The following is a 21866-nucleotide window of genomic DNA, read 5'->3' on the forward strand; positions in this document are numbered from 1 at the left end:
TGTGAAGAGATGACCACACCTGACGGGTGTAGGAATCATCTTCAGTTAGTTGCCTGTTTGGACATTCCCCTGTACCAGGTATTCAGTATTTAGTCCAAATTCCAGAATGTTTCGTTCAAGAAAAATTGAGTCCCTCTTGTACCTGTAGAAAAGTGTTAATTTGTATGTGGGGGTGGGTATCGTGTTTTGTTCATGAACTATTTCATAGTCATTGCATGAATTCACACAGTATATTTAGAATCACACACAGAGGGACATCTGGGTGGCTCAGTTGGTTAAGCATCCAACTCTTGATTTTGGCTTAGGTCATGATCTCAGAGTTGTGAGATCGAGCCGCATGCTGGGCAGGGAGCCTGCTTAAGATTCACTCTCTCCTCCTCCCCACCCAAAAAAAGAATTGCATGCAGAAACTTCAGTCAATGATAGTCAAAAGCAGGACCCCAGCAACTCTAGTTTGCTTTCTTCATTTCACCACATGGATCTGGTGATGGCTCCATATACATCACAGTCCAGCCCAGAAGGTTTCCTTTCTTGGCTGTCCACAGGCCAGTAGCTAGAAGAATGCCATGAGATGTTTCAGTGTCCTTCCTTGCTCTATTTGGCTGCAGAGTCTGTCTCACTGTGAGCTGATCACAGACGATGGAATTCGTCACCTGGGGAATGGTGCCTGCGCCCATGACCAGCTGGAGGTGATTGAACTGGACAACTGCCCACTAATCACAGATGCTTCCCTGGAGCACTTGAAGAGTTGTCACAGCCTCGAGCGGATAGAACTCTATGACTGCCAGCAAATCACGCGGGCTGGGATCAAGAGACTCAGGGTAAAGATGGCTGCACACTCTTCAGCTCTGGTGCTCTCGGCACCTTTCCTTCTTTCTTTTTGTCCCTCCTCCATTTCCTGTGTGTGTGTGTGTGTGTGTGTGTTTGTTTTTGTTTTAGATTTAGATTTCTGTGATTTTATATTTACTTGGACATTTAGCAAAGAGAAAAAAATGAGCAAACCTAAAGGTAGATAGTTTTTACCTGTTGTTCCAGATGGAAATTTAGTGGGAAAATACCCACTGAGGGGAAGAATGTAGGTCTCCTCCCAGCAGAGTCTCTCCAGTAATGTCCAGGGCTTAATAACATGCCCAGAGTCAGAAACACATGCCAGATTCAGGAAAGAACGAAATAACATAAAGAAAATACTTAGTTAAATGGGATTTAAGAGTTTAATTTGTATTTCCTTTCACATCAGACCCTTTTGCTGTGGTTCTTATTTTTTAAGACAACAAATGGATTAAGTAGTTTTGTGGGGTTTTTTTATCTTTTCTTTTAGCCCCATCCTCCATACTAAAAAGACCCATGCATAGTCAAATGACTGGAAGACAGGTTGCCGGCAAGAAGGTTATAAAAGGATGGATGAATCTATATGTTAGGTTATTCAGCTCAACAGACATTTATTGGAACATCTGCTTCACACCTGCTGTGGGAGAGGCACTGTGCCTAGTTAGGCCCTTACAACCAATGTCTAAAAGCATCCATGTTGGCCATATGGCATCTGAGTGCATAAAGGAGCACCAAACCTCATCTTGAGTTCCAGTTGGCCTTAGTTCTCCCTCTCCCTTCTGACCCAGCAGACTGAGAGCATAACTGCAACGGGGAAGCCTTGCAGCTGTATTCGTTCTACATCAAAAGAGGAGAGCCACAGACCAGTCAGAGCCTCCTCTATGGCCTCCTTGCAGTAGGCTGCCTAGACCTGCCTGGCTATCCAGAATCTCTTCCATCTCTGAGTCTTCAAGACTTTTTATCTGTTCTCAAATCATCACTTAGCACTTTTCCGTTTTCAGTTAGCTATTTATGTCAAGACTGTTAAGTTCCCTAAGAGCAGGGTCTGCGTGTTGACCGTCTTTGTTCCCCTATGTAACTAGCACAGTTCCTTGAGTGTGGTAGGAATTCAGAAACTATTTATGTAGTAAAAACTAGCAGTGTGTTGTTAAAAGAGGATAATGAGGTTTTTAAGAAAATATCAGAAGAAACATTGTCCACAGTGACTTGGAAAAAATTATTTTAAGCACGTATAGTTTCTTTCAACTTTGGGAATCCAACTAGCAATCCCTTTTGGCCAGGTTAAGAGATTAATATGAAGTTTTCCCCCAGTTTTATTATTATTATTTTTTAAAGATTTTATTTATTTATTCGACAGAGATAGAGACAGCCAGCGAGAGAGGGAACACAAGCAGGGGGAGTGGAAGAGGAAGAAGCAGGCTCATAGCGGAGGAGCCTGATGTGGGGCTCGATCCCATAACGCCGGGATCACGCCCTGAGCCAAAGGCAGACGCCTAACCGCTGTGCCACCCAGGCGCCCCTCCCCAGTTTTATTATTAAGAAGCAGATACCAAAGTTATGTGAGCTAGTTAGTCGTTTAGAATAATCTGGAATACTACAAAGCAGAACCCAGGCCTCTCAACATCCTGACTGGTACTTAGCCTCTGCCTTGCTTTTATGTTCACTCAGCCCCTGTGTTTTTTCTGAAAAGCAATGTTGCTGTTTTAAGCCCTCTGTCTTAGTAATGTTTCTGTCTTGTTTCAGACCCATTTGCCCAATATTAAAGTCCACGCCTACTTCGCACCTGTCACTCCACCCCCATCAGTAGGGGGCAGCAGACAGCGATTCTGCAGATGCTGCATCATCCTATGACAATGGAGGTGGTCAACCTTGGTGAACTGAGTATTTAATGACACTTCTAGAGTTACAATGGAGTCTCCAGTGGAAGCAACCCCAGTGTTCTGGGCAAGGGTTACCAAGTGAGGGCAGCGTCCAGATCCCCAGAGCCACACATAACATGCATACCCACCCTCACCCCCACCCACTCTAGTTCTGTGACCAGGGGACTGAAGCCCATGCTGGCTTTATCACGTGGATTGGTAAAACTTAACCATTCCTGTTGGACATGACAAGAAGAAAATCAAAGGCAAGGTGGAGGGAAGGGGGCATTCCAGCAAACCCAGTGTTACTGCTCCTGCAGTTTCTTCATTTTGTGAAGGGGTTTCTTTGGTGATTTTGGAACAGCAACTGCAGTCCTCCAGGGTCAAGGAAAGCGTAGAAAAACAATACATGTTGTATCCAGGGACCAGAAAGAAAATTTCTTTGCATCCTCTAAATGGTAGCCATCCATCACGAGATGACTGCGGAGCTTCTGTGCTTCCTTGTTCCCATGCCAACATGCTGAGCATGCTCACGAGAAGGCTCATCCATTCCTCCTCCTGTGTTTTAAGTATTTGGCCCAGAGGTTTCCTAAATGGTTGCACTGAAATCGCTGTGGTCCAAATGTGATTACTTACTCACATTGTCACTCTCTGTAGCACACTGTGCACCTGTCTTCCGTTCTTTGTTGCTCCATCCTGCACTCTTGCTCAGTCTGTCACCTGTTCATTGTCTGCTTACTCACACTCAGTTGTTACTCTTTTGCTGTTGTTGTGTTTACAGTGTGCATTTTGGATGATTAGTTGGGGTTACCAGACATTTTTAAAAGAGACATTATCAATAAATATTTTTTTAATTCTAAATTTTACCATTAGGGGACCCTGCCTGAGTCTTTGCCAGTCTGAAGGGAAACTCTCACAAAACCAAGAAATGGTATGAGAAGAAATTGAGCTAAAACTATTTTGACAAAAACAAACTTTGCCTTTTGGTTTCTGTTATACCTTGTGATATGTAATAATACGCATGATGTGCCCAGTATTCTCCCTGCACATTTTTCCTCCCATCAGACTCCACTAACTTCTTAATAAGAAGAGAGAAATGCATTACTAGTAAAGAGTGGAATGGCAAATCCCCAGACTGAGGCCGAAAGCCCCCCGCCCCCAAGCTCGGACATGCCGGATGTTCACCGAGACCTGGGTGTGAGCAGTAGCATCCCTGATTTGTGTCTGTGAGGTGGTTTTGCTTTAGTAAGCGTGCTGCTGGAGTTGCTGTGCAGTCCATCTGGTCAGTTTCTCTCTTTTCCCCCCTGTTCCAGCCTGTCAGGGATACAAGAATGACCCTAGGACAGTTGGTCAACTGTATGTCAGTGTTGATGATATATCTCGAATGTTGGCACCTCGAAGGACCCGAACCATTTCAAAACCTGTCAGCCCTCTCTCTCTCGTGCTCCAGACTTGCCATGAATGAGATACAGGCATAACCAGGTGAAGGCTTTGAGAGGAAGCAGAGGGTTCAGTGTCTCTGCCCAGCATGGTCAGCAGAGCTGAAGGCAGGTCCTAGTGCCCATGACTCAGAGTCAAAGAAGAGGCTTCCTTCCTTTCCCCAGAAATGTCATAAAGCATGAGGGAACTAAAATGAGTTTCTAAAGTATAAGTAGATTTATAAACCCCAAAGTTAGAAACCTATGTGGTTTCTAACAGGACAACTTTTTTTGGGGGGGGGGGTCTTTTAGGACATTATTGTGCCGTCTGCCATGATCTTAGATCATCTTCTGCGTGATCTAGGCTGTCGAAAGGCTTGTTATAATGCTGCAGGCGCTGGCTCTACCAGCATATGTAGGAATGAAGTGTGACTTATTTCTCCGCAAGCAGTTCGATGAAAGGGTGCTAGAAATCTGTACTGTCCACCATTATTTCGCATGTTAAATTTATTTTAAATTCTGTTTTTTATTACGCCCTTTTAAAAGCTCAAATTACTTTTATTTTTCATTCCCCCTTCCCCTTATCCTCTTTTCCAATTATCATATGAAGAATATACTTAATTTTTTTTATTTGAGTTTAGTTGGCATAGGGATAGACTTTTTAAAGTGAGACTCATTCTCCTGGTTATATCCCACATGTACAGATAACACGCACATGCACACACACCTTCCAGATGTGGTTAATAATATTCAGATCCCCAGGTCACTCATTCAAACAAAAGTAAAAAGAGAGATATTTAGGGGCCATCTGCTCTAACATATTAAGGGTTTTTTTTAGTATTGCCTGAACAAATTGACCATAAAGTCCTGATTGATTAGTGAGTATGGATTTAAATTGCCCACCAGTTGAAGTGATTAAGGTACTTCTTTACTTAAAAAAGTACATAAATGTAAAAGACCCTATTCACCAGGACATGAACATCTTGGAATCTCAACTCAAAGAGTGTATCCACGTGCGGGTCCCTGTGGACTTGCTCAGGCAGTCCCTACCTGTCTGGCCAGGAGCAGAGTCCAGTGAGAGAAGAAAGGAGTGTGCAGCACTGGCTTGTGTGTGGTCAGGCCTTGTTCCTTTCGCAAGAAAACTTCAGGCCCATCAAGCTTGGAAAGAAATAGATTTTTTATGCCAATCTGCAATGTACGCCAGCTGATGAAATGTACAAGGAATGTAAGAACCCAGAACATGGTAAGTTTGGTCAGGTGGAAAGGGCCCTCATCCTGTCTTTAATATCAGGGACACTTTTGAAAATTCAGTAAGGCTTCCGAGGTTTAGGAAAAGCTTCTTGGCCCATTCGTCTGACTCCAGAGCCCTGGCCCTCTATGCCTTCCATGATGAATACAGTGAATGGAGAGATTTGGGATAAGTCAGAAGGTACCCTCAGAGCTATTGCATAGACCTGCAGGTAGCCGGGAGGGGTTATTGTTGTGTCTGCGGGGAACATTAAACACCCGGATCACCTCTTTTCCGAGCGGCCTTTCCCCTGCATTTTCCAGCGTCATTTGCTACATCAGTGTCTTTTCTGGCCTCTGCACTGGCTCCATCAAGGTGATCCTAGTTTCTTGTTCTTTCTTTCTTTTTTCCCCCACTGCTCCCATTTTCTTCCTGTACTCATCCTTGCCTTCTATTTAAAGCCTCCATCTCACTCCCAGTGATGCTGCTGATTTATTCTCGATGTCTCCAGTCTAGCGTTCTCTTTAGGTCCTTGTCTTGATCTAAGCAAGGTCTCTGGGCAGCCTTGATTACAGTAGCTCTTGTATGGTTCAGGCCATTTTTCACTGGGTGGTCTTGGATGTTTGCTTACCAAAGTTGAAATCACACTGTTGAATATGAGGAATAAGGGGATCTGGCTTTATCCACCCCCCCCCCCAGTATTTGGAATATGAAAGCGCATTGTGCTCTATGTAAAAAAAAAAAGTTTTCTCCTTCTGTTCTGCTCTTTAGTGGATATAAGACTATTTCTTAAATGGTTTTTGTAAATTTCCACGTCCATTAGGTTGATGTGGCAGACCTATAAGTCAGAAATTTTACATATTCCTTACAGCACATGTTTTAGAGGGACACCTGGCAAATATTTTTATGATGCTTTATTTTGGGCTTTCCAAACCATTTGAACTGTTCAATACAGCTCTAATACTACAGCAGTTGGGTTCCTTTATTTCTAATTGCCTTGTAAATGCTTTGTTACCGGTTTGATAGCCCACTCATACCGTGGGGGGTAAACAAGGTGTGCGGGAACTTGTCCTGGTCTGAAGTTGTAGGGAAGTGTGAGAGTGGCACCGGAAGGAAGAGGGGGCTGCCTGCCTGTGTGGACAGCATATCTTTAGGTGACTGTGGTTTTGAAGAAAAGGAACACTTGTGGATCATGGTTGACCGTTGGCCGTTTAGTGTTTATTGTGCTGAAAGTCATGTCTGCTTATGACAGGTGCTACCGGGGTGAGAGGAGGGGTTTAAAGGAAATGGGTCTATTCTGCCTTTCCCTCCTTGTGTGCATGGTTTAAGATAAGGTTTCCATCCCCATGTGCGTCCTGGCTGAGGGACTCAGTGGTACTCTTTGAGCTTCCAGAACTTTTTTTTTTTTTTTAAAGATTGCCTTCCTATCTGCCCACTGTTCTAGGATCTTTAACCACCTCAAACCCAGGCAGAGTGAATGAGCCGAGACTTGTTTGAGAAGAGGGGGAGGATGTTTGTTTGTAGGTCTTGAGGCAGACCCTCCCCCTTACAATGATCTTGGCCCAAAGCACCGTAAAGCAGTAGGAGGGTGAGGGGAAATATGGAGCCTACGCCTCTCGTCACCTTTATTTCTATCATAAATTTTAATCATAATATTGAAAGGTACAGAAAACTATAGAAGACCATGTCGGTAGTCTATAATTAACCCAGGTAATTTGGGAATAACATTTGGCTCTATTTGCTATGTCCAGGTGCCCTAACTGAACAGCTTGGCTCCCCAGCAAAGAACACGCTGCCCTAAGCTTGCCCTCTCACTTGAGAAAAACTCCGCTTGCCAGAAACTACCATTTGAGGCAAGTGTTTTTTCTGCATGAAGGGTTTCTGCAGCTCTCCCTCACAAAGCAAGTCTCTCTGTTTGTCCATTACTCTTAAGAACATCAGATCTACGTCTCTGAAGGCTTTGACCCTTAGGAAAGTCAGTAAGAACCTCTCAGCTGAGTCTTGAGTGAATCTTTGGAGCCCAACAGAGTTACACTTAATTTTCAGCAGAAAAAAAATGTCTTGGACAAGCTCACACGTGGGATAGTAAGAGAGATTCTGTAATGTGCTTCTTCCGGCTCTGCCTCGTGCGTTTTTTGAGTAAGCCCCCGGGGGAGTCTGGTTTGAAGGTGTTGAGTGTCTGTGCCTCCTCAGCCAAGGTGTTTCGCTGCCCTTTTAGGAAAAAGAACCATGAGCAACCAGAACTGTGTCAATGGACTCTGTTTTCTGTTTTTCAGTGTCTTGTCTTGAAGAATTGGGGTGGGAAAATGGTAGATCAGATTCAAAGTAAAGGAGAGAGTCAGTTCTGGAACTGGGGCACTTTGCTTCAGGTACAGGTGTCTGTCCCGAATATGTAGAAACACCTGCCTCACACATGGGAGTAGATTTGCTTTCCTCTCCATCCAGTGAACTCCATGCCCTTCTCACCAGCACGGAGGGCTTCTGCCTACCACGCAGCCGACCAGAGTCACCCAGATGGGGATTGGCACCCTCGAAAGAACCCCCAGTGCTTCTGGGCGTGGCTTTCCTCAGGGCAGGAGCAAGTAGGCAGTGAATGAGAATCCCCACCCCAAGAAGAGACGGGAGAAGAGAGGTGTCCAGACACAGACCTTTTCTCTTCCGTCACACCCCGAGAACCCAGGGAAATCTTGGAAGTGATGTCTTTTTTATTAAAGTGGAAGAAGAAATCTTTGCCCCACCAAGTTTCGCTTGTCACTGTTGCTTACTATTTACTTTCACTAATTCACATCTGTCACACTGCTGCTCTCACACGTTTCTTACCTTAGCCTAACCCTTCTCAGCCCCTGAAGTCATTATTTCTGTGTTGTCTGTCTTTCTTTCTCTCTCTCTTTCCTTCTCCTTTTCTTTCTCTCCTTTTCTTTCTTTTCTTCTTTCTTTCTTTCTTTCTTTCTTTATTTCTTTCTTTCTTTCTTTCTCTTTCTTTCTTTCTTTCTTTCTTTCTTTCTTTCTTTCTTTCTTTCTTTCTTTCTTTCTTTCCTTCTTTCCTTCCTTCCTTCCTTCCTTCCTTCCTTCCTTCCTTCCTTCCTTCCTTCCTTCCTTCCTTCCTTTTTTTCTTATGGCACTAGTGAACGACAACCGAAAGTCTTAGAAAATCCTAACTTGAAAAAGGAGTCTCTAACTGGCATGGTTTGATTAATTACTTTACCTCCCCCCTCCTCCGCCCTCCAGAGACTTGAATGATTTTCTTTCCTAGTGCTATATAATAGACCTGTAAAAAGTGAAACCTTTGCTGCTGCTTTTCTGGGTTTACATGTTTTTTCCTGCCCTTAAGAATAATTTCTTACCTGTGCTTCTCTGATGACTGTTACTTTCTAATAAGTGAGGAAGGAGGTGAGCCTGAGATTTCTTCTCTTACTCTCCTCCTCACCCTACCCCCAAACTCCATGCTAACCTCTAACACAGGCAAGAGCCGCGGGGTGGGGCTCAGCAGAAGCTCCGTGCCGGGTGTTTTCTCACCAGGCTGCGGCTCGGAGCTGGCCCCTGAGGATCTGTGACTGCCCAGGCCCAAGGGTTAGGAGGGTTATTAGAAGGGTTACGGTTGGTTGGTCGGTCGAGTGGTTGGTCCGTCGGGGGGGAGAAAGGTCTCTTCTGCATCTTGCCTGTCTCCATTCCTGTGTAGCGACTCAGCCTTCAGCTGCCTCCCACCCTGGCCGCCTCCTTTTTCCTACCAGGAACTGTTTCCAGGTAACCTGCCTCAGGCGGTTCCCGGCTGCTCTCCTCAGCCTTGCTGTGACCCTCAGACCCGGTGACCCTGAGAGCACAGACCAGCGCAGAGCTCCGACAGCTGGGAGGACCACCCCCGCCTGTCAGACTCTGCCCGAGGACGGACATAGGTGGGCAAATGGTGCTGCGGGAGACGTTTTTACCTTCAAACCAGGCTGTTCCATCCCTGCACTAAGCCCTTCTGACCCCTCTCCCCCTGAGGAGACAGAAGGCAGAGAGGGTGGTTGACGGGCAGGGTCTGGTCCCAAACCTTGCTGTGGCGAAGCCTCCTGCAGCCATCGGGCCTGCCCGGCGTGCTTCCCGGGCGGGAGCTGCTGCTTGCCTGTTTCTCCAGCAGGCCTGCCCCAGCGCTCGGCCGCCCCGTGCGGCTGACAGTCCCCGGCTGGGCGACTGAACACCAGGCTCCATTAGCTGTCCCAGTGACTGCTTCCACCCAGTACTTTTGGCGCTTGAGGATGGGGGGAGGGGGGGTATTTAAAATAAAATCCACGGTGGCAGTAGAGGATTCCTTTTGCTTTAAAATCTTTGGACTAAAAGAAAAATGTTTTTTTATATATAAATATATAAAGTAAATTGTTATGTAACTATTACTGTTTCCTGTATGTTCTAATTTTGTTTTATGATGTAATTAAAGGAAATAAGCTGTGAAGACTTTTCATTTTGCTGCGGAAATAATCTGACTCGGAGCTGTGATTCTTAACTTCCTTGAACCTTAGAACTGCAAAGGCTCCCGAGGCTGAATGAAGGGGCTTCTTTTTGGCATCCTTATATATATTTTTTAGTATTCTTTAATTAATACCCTTTATTTATTATTTTAATAGGCTTAATACCTTTTTAATAGCCTTTATTTAATACCCTGAGCTCCACCTGTCTCTGAGAAAAACAGAAGACGTAATATAAATCAGAGTTTCTAAAAAACCTTTGTTTTAATTCATTTGATGGCAGCAGGTCAGCCTGAGTCCCTTCTCTGTGCAGAGCATTGCCCTCACCCCGACTAGGAAGGAATGATTAAATAGTATCCTGGATATACAGGCTCCAAGCCCAAGTGCCTGACTTCCACCCGCATGACCTCAGCTAGTCGACCCTTCCTTCTCCGTTCTTCACTGGTAAAGTGGGGATGACAGTATCTGCTTTAGAGTGTGAAGATTAAAAAGATAATAATGACACATGGTAGATACTAGCTACCTGCTTTTACTCCCTTCATGTCAAATATTTCAGTATCTAGTCTGTGCTAGAGGCTCCGAGGTTGAGAGAGACAAAGGTTAATGGATGGGGTCCCTGTCCTTTTGGTGGAAATGAGCAGCGGAGCCAAGTCAGCAACCTGAATTTCCATCTCAAGTTATCTACCCTGTTGCAAAAACACCGTTGGGGAGCCCTGTGGAGTTACAGGCCTCACATGATCAGTGATAACTGAGGTAAATGACGAATAAGGAATTAAGTAGATATTTTTAAGAGGGTATCTTGGCCTCTCTTCCACTCCATGCATATGGGGGTTTTCTCTTTTCAGTGTTTGAAATTTCTTTTTTTTTAAGATTTTACTTTTTTTTTTTTTTTTTTTTTTTGAGAGAGCGCGAGCAGGGGGAGGGACAAAGAATCTCCAGCAGACTCCTTGTTGAGCACGTATCGCCAACGTGGGGCTCGGTCTCACAACCCCAAGATCATGACCTGAGCCAAAATCAAGATTTGGAGGCTCAACCGACTGAGCCACCCAGGCACCCCTCAGTGTTTGACTCCCTGCTCAGTGGGGAGCCTGCTTCTCCCTCTGCCCCTCCCCCTGCTCATGCTCTCCGTCTTTCAAATAAATAAAATAATAAAAAATAAGTAAAATTCCCTGCCCTTAACAGTTTTCTCTTCATTCCTTAAAAAAAAAATTTTTTTTTAAGATTTTATTTATTTGAGAGAGAGAGCATGAGCAAGGGGAGAGGCAGGGGGAGAGAGAGAGAAGCAGATTTCCCATCAAGTAGGGAACCTGACTCGGGGCCCAATCCCAGGACCCCGAGATCATGACCTGAGGCGAAGGCAGACGCTTAACTGACTGAGCCACCCAGGTGCCCCTAGAAGGTGTGTTTTTTGTTTAGATTTTATTTGAGAATGAGAGCATAGGGGGAGAGGGAGAGGAAGAAGCAGACTCCCCGCTGAGCAGAGAGCCCAGCACGACAGGCTCAATCTCAGGACTCCAGGATCCTGACCTGAGCTGCAGGCAGGCGATTAACTAAGCCACCCAGGCGTCCTACATCTCTGGAAGTTTTAAATAAGCGTAGCGATTTGATAGTTGAATGGTCTTTTAGAGGCTTTAGTGATTAGTTTTTGACCGGACTAGTTGGAAAAAAAATTCCAACCAGCTTTATTTATTCCTCTGTCTCAGACTGCATCCCTTGCCCTAGTCTGTAGTTTAAGGAGAGAACGTTTCCCCAAGAGGACCAAAACACTAAGAAAATTGGACAGGCATAGAACAACACATTACATACGCTTTTTCAAATTAACTTTTAATTTTAAAAAAAGGAAAGGGTGAATACAATTTTAAATAAATGTGAATCAGCGCACCCCGTGTTCAGGCAGCACTGCTTGGGGCAGAGGCACCTTACCCATATCGGAAGGTGCTGTGCCTCACAGGCTTGGCCAGCTGGGCTGAGCTTGGGAGGCTGTGCCCAGCCAGGTGCCAGCAGCGGCTGCTGAGCAGAGATGGGAGCCTGGAGCTGCTCCCTCCTCTCTAGGGGTCGGACATGACGCTTCACCTGGAGCCCGATGAAGGAGCTGAGGATTTCAGCAAGGCTTCTGGTGAACGTGGGGCCCCCAGAGAACCAGGCTGGCGTCAGTCTCCAACTCTTGCAGCGGGGTGTCCCTGGGTCTAGGTGAGAACCAGGTAGTAGCCGTCTGGATCCTGCACTGAAAGCAGTGGAAAGGGCACCACTGGGATGAGACAAGCCAACCACTGCTTTTGTGCTGCTCCCCAACCAAGCAGCTGGCAGCACGTCTGCCACACGCGAGTGGTCTTCCTACCCCAACTTGGGGAAGCCTCCCTCTGTCCCGCAGGAAGGACAGAGGACAGGCATCTGCATAACTAGAACCACAAGCCGGCTGGTCAGAGGTGTTCTGTGCCTGGTGATGTCCAGCAAGCATCTTCTGCCTTGTAGGATGGTGGGGGTGGGACAGAAGAGAGAGGGGCCTTACCTTGCCCTCTATTAAATTCCCGAACCTAGAAACTGGGACATTTTCTTCCCTGAGTGGTGAATAGCAGCCTTGCAGCCCTACAAATCTGTCCCTCACACGCCAACAAAGCTGGCATTCAGATGTTCACCAGTTGATTGGAACACAGCACACACTCCGCCCCACCCCCAGCATACACACACCTTCAAGGAATCTTTTAATCTCGTTTAGGAGACAATATAAACCCAATCTTGCCCTTTCTAGGGCTTGCCGGACACACACCTCTCCCCTCTAAAACCCCTACCTTTTTTCACCACAGCCACAAAGTATGATTCATCCTTAAGATTCTGAACCACCTGCAAGGGAGAAGGGGTCACTAAGACAATTCTGTCCTTAGAGCCAAACAGAAGTAGTCAGGGCAGAGAGAAGGACACGGGGCCTGAGGTGAAAGAGTGATCGAGGCCCTTGTGGGGCCTGGCAGGGCTCACTTACCTGGTCACTGAGGAGGATAAGGATGCCCCCGGGCCCCTGGTGGAAGAGGCGGCGGATCTGATTGGCTGGGAGGGCCAAGAGCTCAGCCAGTTTCCCCATCAGCTCGACTGCACTGAGTTCATCTAGAGAGATCTCTTGATAAAAGCCTGGGGCTGTGGGCAGCACAAGACAGATTTCAGTGTGTGTATGGGGGGGTGGAGCTGAGGGAGCCCCAGAGACTGAGGAGAAAGCAAGGAGAGGTTTTGTGCAGCCACACCTGAATCTCGCCTGGAGAGAGCGGCCAGAACCTCACCCGAGTCAGGGTTCTTAGGACCGTCGTTCTCATGCCTAGAGGCCTCCGGAGCCACATACAAAGTCAGCCGGTGACGAATGGGCCTGGGCCAGGAAAACAGTTTATGTATCAATACTTCATACCTAAATTAACAGCCCCCTCCCTGGGAAGGATCCCACCTCCTCCCACGTCTCCAGGGAGGGAGGTCACCAGGCATTTCTCAGACATTTAATGAATGCTGGACCGTGGGGGTGAGGGAAGAGGAGAAAAATCCATCTCTGTCCTCAGAAATGGAGTGATGTGGGTGGGATGGCTACAGAAAAAGATCGCAGGAGCCCAACTCTTTAGCCCATCCCTGCCAGCTTAGCTCTGTGACCTCAAGCAGGCAGGTCACTGTCCTTGGGCCTGAGTTTCTTCCTCTGTAAAAAGAGGGTGTGGGACTAAGCGGTCTTCAAGATACCTTCCAGCTTGAACATGCACGAGACACAACCATTAGCTGAATTGATAAGCACCACTACAGAGGGAAGGGGGTCCTGGTTGGCAGTGCCCAGCACCTGGCTCTAAGAGCATTGCAAAGGCGGATCCCATCGGCAGCCCCGCAGATCTGGATAAGGTCCTGGCGGGTAAGCTTCAGCAGATCAGTGCCTGCAGAGTGAGACAGGGCCAGATTGGGGGAAGAGGCCTGGGATGGAGGGTGGCAAGGGACACAATCCAACATTAGTCTACAAATGGCCCTCATATGTCCAGACATGGGGATCAAACTTGGATTCCAGTCCCAGTTCTGCCCCTTGCTTGTTAGCTGTGTGTCTTTGAGCAAGTTATTTAACCTCTCTGAGCCCTGGCCTCATGGGTAGTATATAAATTATATGGGATGATAAGGAGAAGAAAGCCAAGCAGGCATAGTGCCTGGCAACTCTTAGTCCTAAACAGAAGTTAGCTGAAGAACACACAGCAAGCCAGGCCACAGGCAGACTTCCTGCCTGAGTGTTCTCCCCTCAGTCCCCTCCAGGTAGGGCCCCTGCCAGACTCCAGCCTCACCAGTGAAGTTGGCCAGCAGCCGGCAGTAGCTGGAGAACCGGTGCTGGTGCAACCACTGCTGCGTCTCTAGGATCGAGGCTCCAGGGTTCAGATCCTGAGGCATACAGAGGGCAGTCCAGTTATGACCATGGGCCCGCGGACTGAGAACAAGAGGTGGGAGAAACATAGCCCCACGCCTGAGAGCCCGGAAGCTCATCCCGCCGGTGGCAAGTGCCCCAGTCCTCGCCATCTGTGGCCGTACAAGCTCTGTCCACCAGGGGGCAGGACCACCCCATTCTGGAGAGTGCGATGAAGCCCCGCGAAGGCTCTGAGATAGAGGTCGGGGGAATTGGAAAGGGAAGACGCACCTCAGCGGGGCTGCCCCCCAAGGTGTCCAAGGCGAGCGGCGGGGAGAAGCAGAGCCTATGGGGGAGCAGAGAGTCGGCAGTGCCGCCAGCCTCCGGCCCCACGCCCCCTCCCCCCTCCCCGGGAGGCAGAGCTGGCTGGGGTCACGCCGCGCATCGCCCGAAGGGCACAGGGCTGAGCCGCACCCTCCGCCCTGCAGCTCCCCGGATGCCTGGGCTGAGGAGCTCTTCTCGTCACACTCACCCCAAAGGCCTGAGCGGGGCGCGCCCCCCTCACCTGTCCGGGGACAGGAGCTTGCAGGAGTGGGGCGAGGTCCGAGCAAGGGGGCTGAGCGGGGAGGAGGGCCCCGCACTGGCATCTGGCCACGGCGAGCACTGCGGGGCAAAGAAGCCGCAAGGCTCAGCCTAGACATTCCGAGGCCAGTGGGGGCTCTTCCGTCACCTCTTTCCCGTGAGAGCTGAGGAGGGGGCTGCCCGGGGCCGGGCTTGGTCCCCGCCCTAGGAGTCCCTGACAAGGAGACCAAGTTGCACTCGAAGGAAGAGTCGGCTAGTCGGCCGGTCTGGCGGCGGGAGCCGCGGCGGGAGGGGAAGCGCTCCCGGCGGAGGGGCAGGAGCGAGGCGGGGAGGGGCGGGTGCGGGAGAGGCAGCCCGGAAGGCTGCACGGGGTCGGCGCCTGGTCTCCAACAGACAAGACGGCGCCACTTGTCCTTGCAGGGAGCAGGTGGAATCAATGGGATTGTGATGATCCTGGAGCCGCCACGGCCCTCAGGCCTCCGTGTCCCCACCCGCACGAGGATCTTTCCTCCAAACCCGCTCTTCCGCGCCCACCGCCCTCCCACACCTCCACGGACACCCAGCCCCCTCACCCCACCTCCACGGACACGCAGCGGCCCCCCCCCCCACACCTCCATGGACACCCAGCGCCCCCCACACCTCCACGGACACCCAGCGCCCCCCCACACACCTCCATGTACACCAGCGCCCCCCCCACCTCCATGAACACTAGCGCCCCCCCCCCCACCTCCATGAACACCAGCGCCCCCCCCCCCCAGCTCCACGGACACCCAGCGCCTCCACACACACCTCCACGAGCACCGTACTCTCACAGGCAGACTGATACTTGTCTCTCTCCGGCAGGGGCTGTTTCTCAAGCTTCTCCCGGTCTGTTTTCAGTTTGCGGTCAGCTCCTTTGGGCTACAGGAGAGTGACGCGCAGTTCAGAGCCCCCCCCCCTTACCTGCCCCCATCTCATTCCAGAAGGGCTCTAAGCAAGAGATCTAGCCCCATCCCTCTGTGTCTAGAGAAGGGGGCTGCAGGCTGAGGGACTCCACCCAGCCAGCCAAGCACGGTGACAGTCCCTAGAGGGAGGGGAAGGGACCTGCCTGTACCTTGAACACCTTGATGAGGCAGCCGGCTGAGTGCAGGTGCTCAGGTGGAAGGTCCTTGTCGCCAGGCTTGAAAGTGTCAATCTGGAGACGGAAGGGGACACCTTTCTCTCCACCTTTTTTCCGAGGAGTGAACTCGGTGCTGATGCAGTGAACCTGGGGTGAAGAAGCAGCAAAGAGAAAGCAGGCGACTCCAGGTCCCATCTACTCTCAAGAAAGTCCACCTAAAACCTGTCACCTGCCCGTCACCTGTCAGCCTTCCACCACAGCAACCTTCCATCCCCAACTGGAGTTTATTCTTAATGCATAACTTTATAAGGTTCTTTCCCTTGTTCAAAATCCTTCAGTAGCTCCGCATGGTTATGATATGAGAAGCAAAGTTCCTGACCTGCATGTTTGAGCCTCTTAAAGAGTCATCCCAAGCCTTTCTACATGGCTGCTCTCTGTCTCCCATCAGCGAACACACTGACCACGTAGCCCGCCTTATCATGGCCCCCAGTACACGTGCATGTTTCTCCCTAGACTCTTCTACCTGGAAAGCAACGCCTGCTCCCGTCTAAGCCAAAACGTCCCATTCCAGGGTAGAGTTGCCAGTTAAAATATAAGCTGCCCTGTTAAATTTGAATTTCAAATAAACAACAAATAATTTTTTAGTATAAATATATCCCAAATATTTCAAGGGATATTCTTCCCTCCACCCCATGGGACATTCTTATACTAACAAGTTCTTTATCTAAAATAGAAGTTTAGGGATGCCTGGGTGGCTCAATTTGTTAAGCGTCTGTCTTTGGCTCAGGTCATGATCCCAGAGCCCTGGGATTGAGTCCCACATCGGGCTCCTTGCTCAGCGAGGAGCCTCTTATCCTACTGCCTCTGTCTGCCGCTTTCCCTGCTCTGTCGAGCTCTCCCTCTGACAAATAAATAAATAGAAATTTAACTGAGTGTGCTGCATTTTATTTGCTAAATTGAACAGCCTATTCCAGGAAGCCTTCCCAGCCTGTACCCCACACAGCCTGCAGCTCCATGTTCTGCCTGGCACTGGGATTCCAAGGGCAAGCAGGGTCCTCCCCTCTGTTTACCCCCACTGGCTGTGACAGCCCTCCCACAAACCTGAGAAGAACTTGAAAGGTGCGTCTAACTTGAAAGGTGGGGGAAAACAAAGATCATGTGACCTAGGCAAGGTCTGCCTAGGAAGGAAGGGAAGTGAAATTGGGCCACATTCGCCTGACCTCCCAGTCCAGGTGCTTAGACCATGGTGAGCACACAGGGGGCTTTTGACAATATTGTTGGATTATAAAGGGAAACCTATTCAACCTTGAAAATGAGGAGGACTCTGACACAGAGTAAGGATTTACTCTGTAGTATAAGAATACAGGCATCCCGTCACACCACCTCTCACAGATAGCACTGTTAACACTCAAGGATCCTTTCTTCCTTCCTTTTCTCTGGGCAAGAGAAAGGAAGAAAGAAAAACAACTTGTGTACACACACACTTTTTTTTTTTTAATCAAGTGGAAATCAAACTTTAAATACAAATTTGTCTTCTGCTTTCTCTTATAGGAAAGCAATTTCTCTTGTCATTAGACATCACTTTAAAGATTTATTTAGTTATTTGAGAGAGAGCAGAGTGAGCGAGAGCATGAGTGGGGGGAGGGGCAGAGGAAGAGGGAGAAGCAGACTCCCCGCTGAGCAGGGAGCCCAAGGTGGGGCTTGATCCCAGGACCCTGGGAACAGGACCAGAGCCAAAGGCAGACGCTTAACCACTTAACCGACTGAGCCACCCAGGCACCCCTAGATCTCACTTTAATGGCTACATTATTCCAATGTACGTCCACACTCAAACTTACGTAAAAGTCAATTCTCTTCCAACGGGCACTTTGATTGTTTAAAATCTTTGAATATGAGAGTGTTGCTATGAAGAGCTGGTCCATATATCTTTGTGTCCTTATTGAACACTGCCAGAGGATCGATTTCTTGAAATGGAACCCGGGGTGGGGGGCGGGGGGCACCTGGGTGGCTCAGTCAGTTAGGCTAGGTGTCTGACTCTTGGTTTCAGTTCAGGTCATGATCTCAGGGTCTTGAGATCAAGTCTTGCTTTGGGCTCTGTGCTAGGCATGAAGATGCTTGGGACTCTCTCTTTCCCTCTGCCACCCTCCTCCCTGCCACTCTCTCTCAAATAAATAAATAAATCTTTTTTTTTTAATGGAATGACAGAGTAGAATGGTAGGAACATAAAATTCAATAAATTTTGCCCAAGTACCACTCTACCCACAGAATGAGTGCACTAATCTGTATTCTCAGGATATGAGGGGGTCTGTTTTCCCAAACTACTTCTTTCTTTCTTTTCTTTTTTTTTTTAAAGACTTTATTTGTTTATTTGACAGAGACAGCCAGCGAGAGAGGGAACACAAGCAGGGGGAGTGGGAGAGGGAGAAGCAGGCTCCCAGCGGAGGAGCCTGATGTGGGGCTCGATCCCAGAATGCTGGGATCACGCCCTGAGTCAAAGGCAGACGTCCAATGACTGCGCCAGGCGCCCCCCAGGCACCCCCCAAAACTACTTCTTTACCAACAATAATCTTTTTTTAAAGTCTCTGCCATATGTATACATATACTTACATAGCAGTTTCTGAGGTTGAGTTGTCTACATTTATTGGTAACTTGTATCCTTGTATAAATTGTTTGCTTATATACTTTGCCTATTTTCCTTTTTTTTAAAGATTTTATTTATTTGAGAGAGAGAGAGAGAGAGAGAGAGAGAGAATGAGTGGTGGGGAGGGACAAAGCGAGAGAGATAAAGAAGCAGATTCCCCGCTGAGCAGGAAGCCTATGCGGGGCTCAATCCCAGGACCCGGAGATCATGACCTGAGCTGAAGGCAGACAATTAACTGACTGAGCCACCCAGGCACCCCATTTGCCTATTTTTCTATTGAGCTTTCATCTATTTTTTTCTTATTGATATATGAGAACTTTTTATATATTGAGGGTATAAAGCCATTATATGTCATATGACAACTATCTTCCCATTTTTGTCTCCTTTTAATTTTGCCTATGTATTGCAGACCATTACTTTTTATGAAGCTAAGTTCTGTCCTGAGTTTTCTAGATTCTTCCATTGCCTTAAGGTTAACAAGTCCTTCCCTGTGGTGAGATTCAATAAACATTGAGCCATATTTTATCTTTAAGGTGCTTTCTGGAAGCGGTTTGTTCTTACTGTTCCCTCACCCCCACCCAAACTCACCTTCCTTTCCCACCTAGGCTGCTGCCACTCCCGTCTGACCTCCAGCCGCGCCCCAGTCCCAGCTTCAGGCTCACCTGCAGGAAGAGGGAGGTCCTCTTGGTTGGGTCCCAATGGAACTCCACTGTGTTGAGTTGTGAGGGCAGCACTTGGGGTTCTATCACCCCCACGGACAGTGGCACATCTGCAGGCACAGGGTGGCAAGCTGGGAGCAAGCCTCAGCCCTCCCCAACCACAAGGCCTTCCAAACCCGAAAGCGGCCTTGAAGGGTCCCTGCTCCCCCCCACTCACCGATGTCCAGGATGCGGTCCCCTGGCCGGCTCCACCTCCACCCGTCCAGCTGCTGCTGCTCCGTGTACTGCAGGCGCCGGTCGTGGAAAACCACACGCACCACGCTCTGAGGGCACAGCAAGGCACGGCTCACAGGTCAGAGGGTGCCTGGGCATTTGGGAACCAGTTCCTGCGGCTGGGGTAGGCCGGCCATCCCACCCTCCTCGCCCCCACCTTGCTTCCCACCCTCAGGGGTCATAAGCACTTAGATCACTAGATCTATGTCCATCTGCCACTCACAGCTGTGAAACGGGGGGAGTAATCTAGAGACCCTGAGCCTCAGTTTCCTTATCTGTTAAATGGGGAAGTTAATCCTTTCCCACTCTTAGCCACTCTACTTGTTTCTTTTCTTGCTGCACTTTTCAATTTGCAACTGGTGAATCAATTTGTCATTGCATATAACTTGTGTAATTACATGTCTGTCTCAGTAGAATGCAAGCTGCCTGAGGAAGGGAACCACATCTGTCTCTTTACTGTTGAATCCCTAGCTCATAGAATAGTTTCTGGCAATGCATGGGAGCTAAATATATAATTTTTTGGAGAGAAGGAATCATGCATGTGCATAATGCTATGTAAATGTACTTCTAAATCCCAGATCTGCTACTTGGTGTCCTTGCGAAAATATTTAACCTCTCTGTGCCTCTTTCCTCAACAATGCCTGCCTACCACTGGGCCGCTGTGAAGGTCAAGTTAAAAGGTGCACTCGAGAGAGTTCCACTGGACAGTGACGTCACAGCGATGACACTGGCTTCCTGCCCAGAGGGACAGTCATGCCCGGCCCTTGCCAGTTCGGCGGTGGGGGGGTGGGAATGCACCTGCCTTCACCAGCCGGGCCCACTGGGTAGCGTCGCTCAGCTTGGGGTCGCAGAGCATCCGCACCTCATAGGACTGGCCTGGGGAGAGAGAGGTCAAGGGGATGTGTGAGCCCCGCTGGCGCAGAGATGGAGCCTACCACCCCCATCTCACGCTGGGCCCCGGCTCCAGAGCTTGCTGCCCCACTAAGCCCTTTCCTTCCCCAGGCCCAGCGTACCCTGGTTCAGGTAGGTGAGGGTCTCTTCCTGCTGCTTCACAGCCGGGGAGGTGGCCGCACAGAGCACGTACTGGAATGCAGGGCAGGGAGGCTCCGAGCTGGGGATGTTGGGCAGCTCCTCCTGCTTCAGGTAGGACAAGGGCAGGGACTCCCTGCGGCGGAGAGGGGAGCACTGGCGGCTTCCACCCCACGCCCTGTGGGGCTTTGGCTCTCCCTGGCAGGTCCTCCGGGCAGCCAAAGGCTTCTGTCGCAGGCACTCCAGCAGAGCCAGGGCCCGAGAGCCCCCCATTCAACTCCTCTGGCCTCTGGGAGACCACCCTTCAGGGGCCAATTCCAGATACTACCGAACATCTGCAAAAACCTGCCATCGATTACTGTGTGCAACCTCAGGGCTTGTCTGATGTCAGGTAAATGCCCAACAAAAGTGTCCTGAGAGGGTGGGTCAGGGTGTTTGAGATGGTCCACGATCCACTCAACGTTCCACCACTCCTCTAGCCCCAAAGGAGCCCAAGCACAGGAAGCCCATCCCCCTCGGCTTGAAACAGACGGCCCTGTCTATCCACCGCAACTCCGACCAGAACCTTCCTTGGAGGCTGGGGGACCGGGCTCAGCTCTTACCTGAGCAAGCCACTTGGCGGCCCTGGGTACAGTTCCCCGGGGCTGGGCCATAGGTGCTCTGGCTGGTTGTGCCAAAACAGCATCTCGGAAAGACAGCAGGCCCAGCTGTGTGGCAGAGAGCTCAGCGCTGGGCTGGGCTGCACCCACTGGACCGTCCACCTGGGGCCCCAGCCTTTATACACAGAAGCAAACCCACAAAAGGGTGGGGCAAGGTCAGGAACCTTCTATTGGCTGAGTATCCAGGGCTCTAGAAAACATGGGACCTATCAGGCAGCCCAAGCGGGGGCGGGGGGGGTCAAGACATGGTGTCCCCAGGGCTCCCCACCAATCATTAACTCAAAGGGGAGATGGTGGTGAAGCAAAAGGAAGTCCCAGGGGTGGACATCCCCTCCCCGCCATTCCCCAGGGGGCTCGGGAACAATGAGGGGCACCCTCTGCCTTCAAGACTGGCCCAGATCCATAGCCATGTAGAGTCCTGGAGACACACAGGCCTGGACCCCTCACATGACCCTGGGAAAGGAGGGGACAGGACAGGGAGACACAAGGCATTGCATGGACCTACAAAGGGCCTTTACTCCCACTGGCCTCCCCTTTCTCCCCCCCGCCCCCCCCCCCCCGCAGGTGCAGTGATGGCAGGACCCCTGTCCTTCCGCTGGGGGCTGCCTGGCGAGGGGACTGCAGTTTACAAAACATAGTCTGGCTTGCTGTGGAAACAACTCCGGGTGGCGCTAGGAGGGAGAGCCCGCGTGTGGGGAGGAGAGGGGTGTGCCTGGGGGCGCCCCCTCCCAGGACAGTAGGAGAGGAGTCCCAGTCCGGTGGTGGCTTTGTTCCTCCCCCCTGCCTGGGGGCATGGGGCCGGGC

The 21866-nt window shown here is 49.7% G+C and overlaps 2 protein-coding genes across 11 annotated transcripts in view; one reads left to right on the top strand and one right to left on the bottom strand.

Moving 5' to 3' along the window:
• FBXL20 (F-box and leucine rich repeat protein 20) overlaps positions 1 to 9884 on the top strand; it is an 88267-nt gene extending 78383 nt beyond the window's left edge. For 3 of the 4 annotated variants that reach the window (XM_045777742.2, XM_045777745.2, XM_045777746.2), the window contains 2 exons: positions 609 to 821; positions 2572 to 4023. In XM_045777742.2, the coding sequence (XP_045633698.1) occupies positions 609 to 821; positions 2572 to 2679 (321 nt within the window). In that variant the 3' untranslated portion in view covers positions 2680 to 4023. Of the gene's footprint in view, positions 1 to 608; positions 822 to 2571; positions 4024 to 9064 lie in introns of those variants that run through there. The other variant, XM_045777743.2, reaches the window with a different exon arrangement.
• Positions 9885 to 11587: 1703 nt separating this feature from the next.
• On the bottom strand, positions 11588 to 21139 carry LOC123779539 (transcription factor CP2-like protein 1). Of its 7 annotated transcripts, none has more exons than XM_045777775.2 (15): positions 21006 to 21139; positions 20388 to 20539; positions 20177 to 20250; positions 19319 to 19424; positions 19105 to 19211; positions 15796 to 15948; positions 15492 to 15602; positions 14686 to 14783; positions 14412 to 14466; positions 14065 to 14158; positions 13581 to 13671; positions 13012 to 13130; positions 12756 to 12907; positions 12568 to 12619; positions 11588 to 12002 (listed from the first exon to the last, which is right to left on the bottom strand). In XM_045777775.2, the coding sequence occupies exons 1-15, from the start codon at positions 21086 to 21088 to the stop codon at positions 11965 to 11967; spliced, it is 1485 nt and encodes a 494-aa protein (XP_045633731.2). In that variant the 5' UTR covers positions 21089 to 21139; the 3' UTR covers positions 11588 to 11964. The 7 variants fall into 7 exon arrangements, with proteins under 7 accessions (XP_045633731.2, XP_045633725.2, XP_045633728.2 ...); XM_045777769.2 differs by having other exon boundaries at positions 19031 to 19211; positions 20173 to 20250; XM_045777772.2 differs by having other exon boundaries at positions 19031 to 19211; positions 20173 to 20250; positions 20388 to 20511; positions 21006 to 21138.
• Positions 21140 to 21866: the final 727 nt, after the last annotated feature.

This window comes from Ursus americanus, chromosome 23, assembly GCF_024610735.1.
Source record: "Ursus americanus isolate L20-20 chromosome 23, mUrsAme1.1.p, whole genome shotgun sequence".
NCBI lineage: Eukaryota > Metazoa > Chordata > Mammalia > Carnivora > Ursidae > Ursus > Ursus americanus.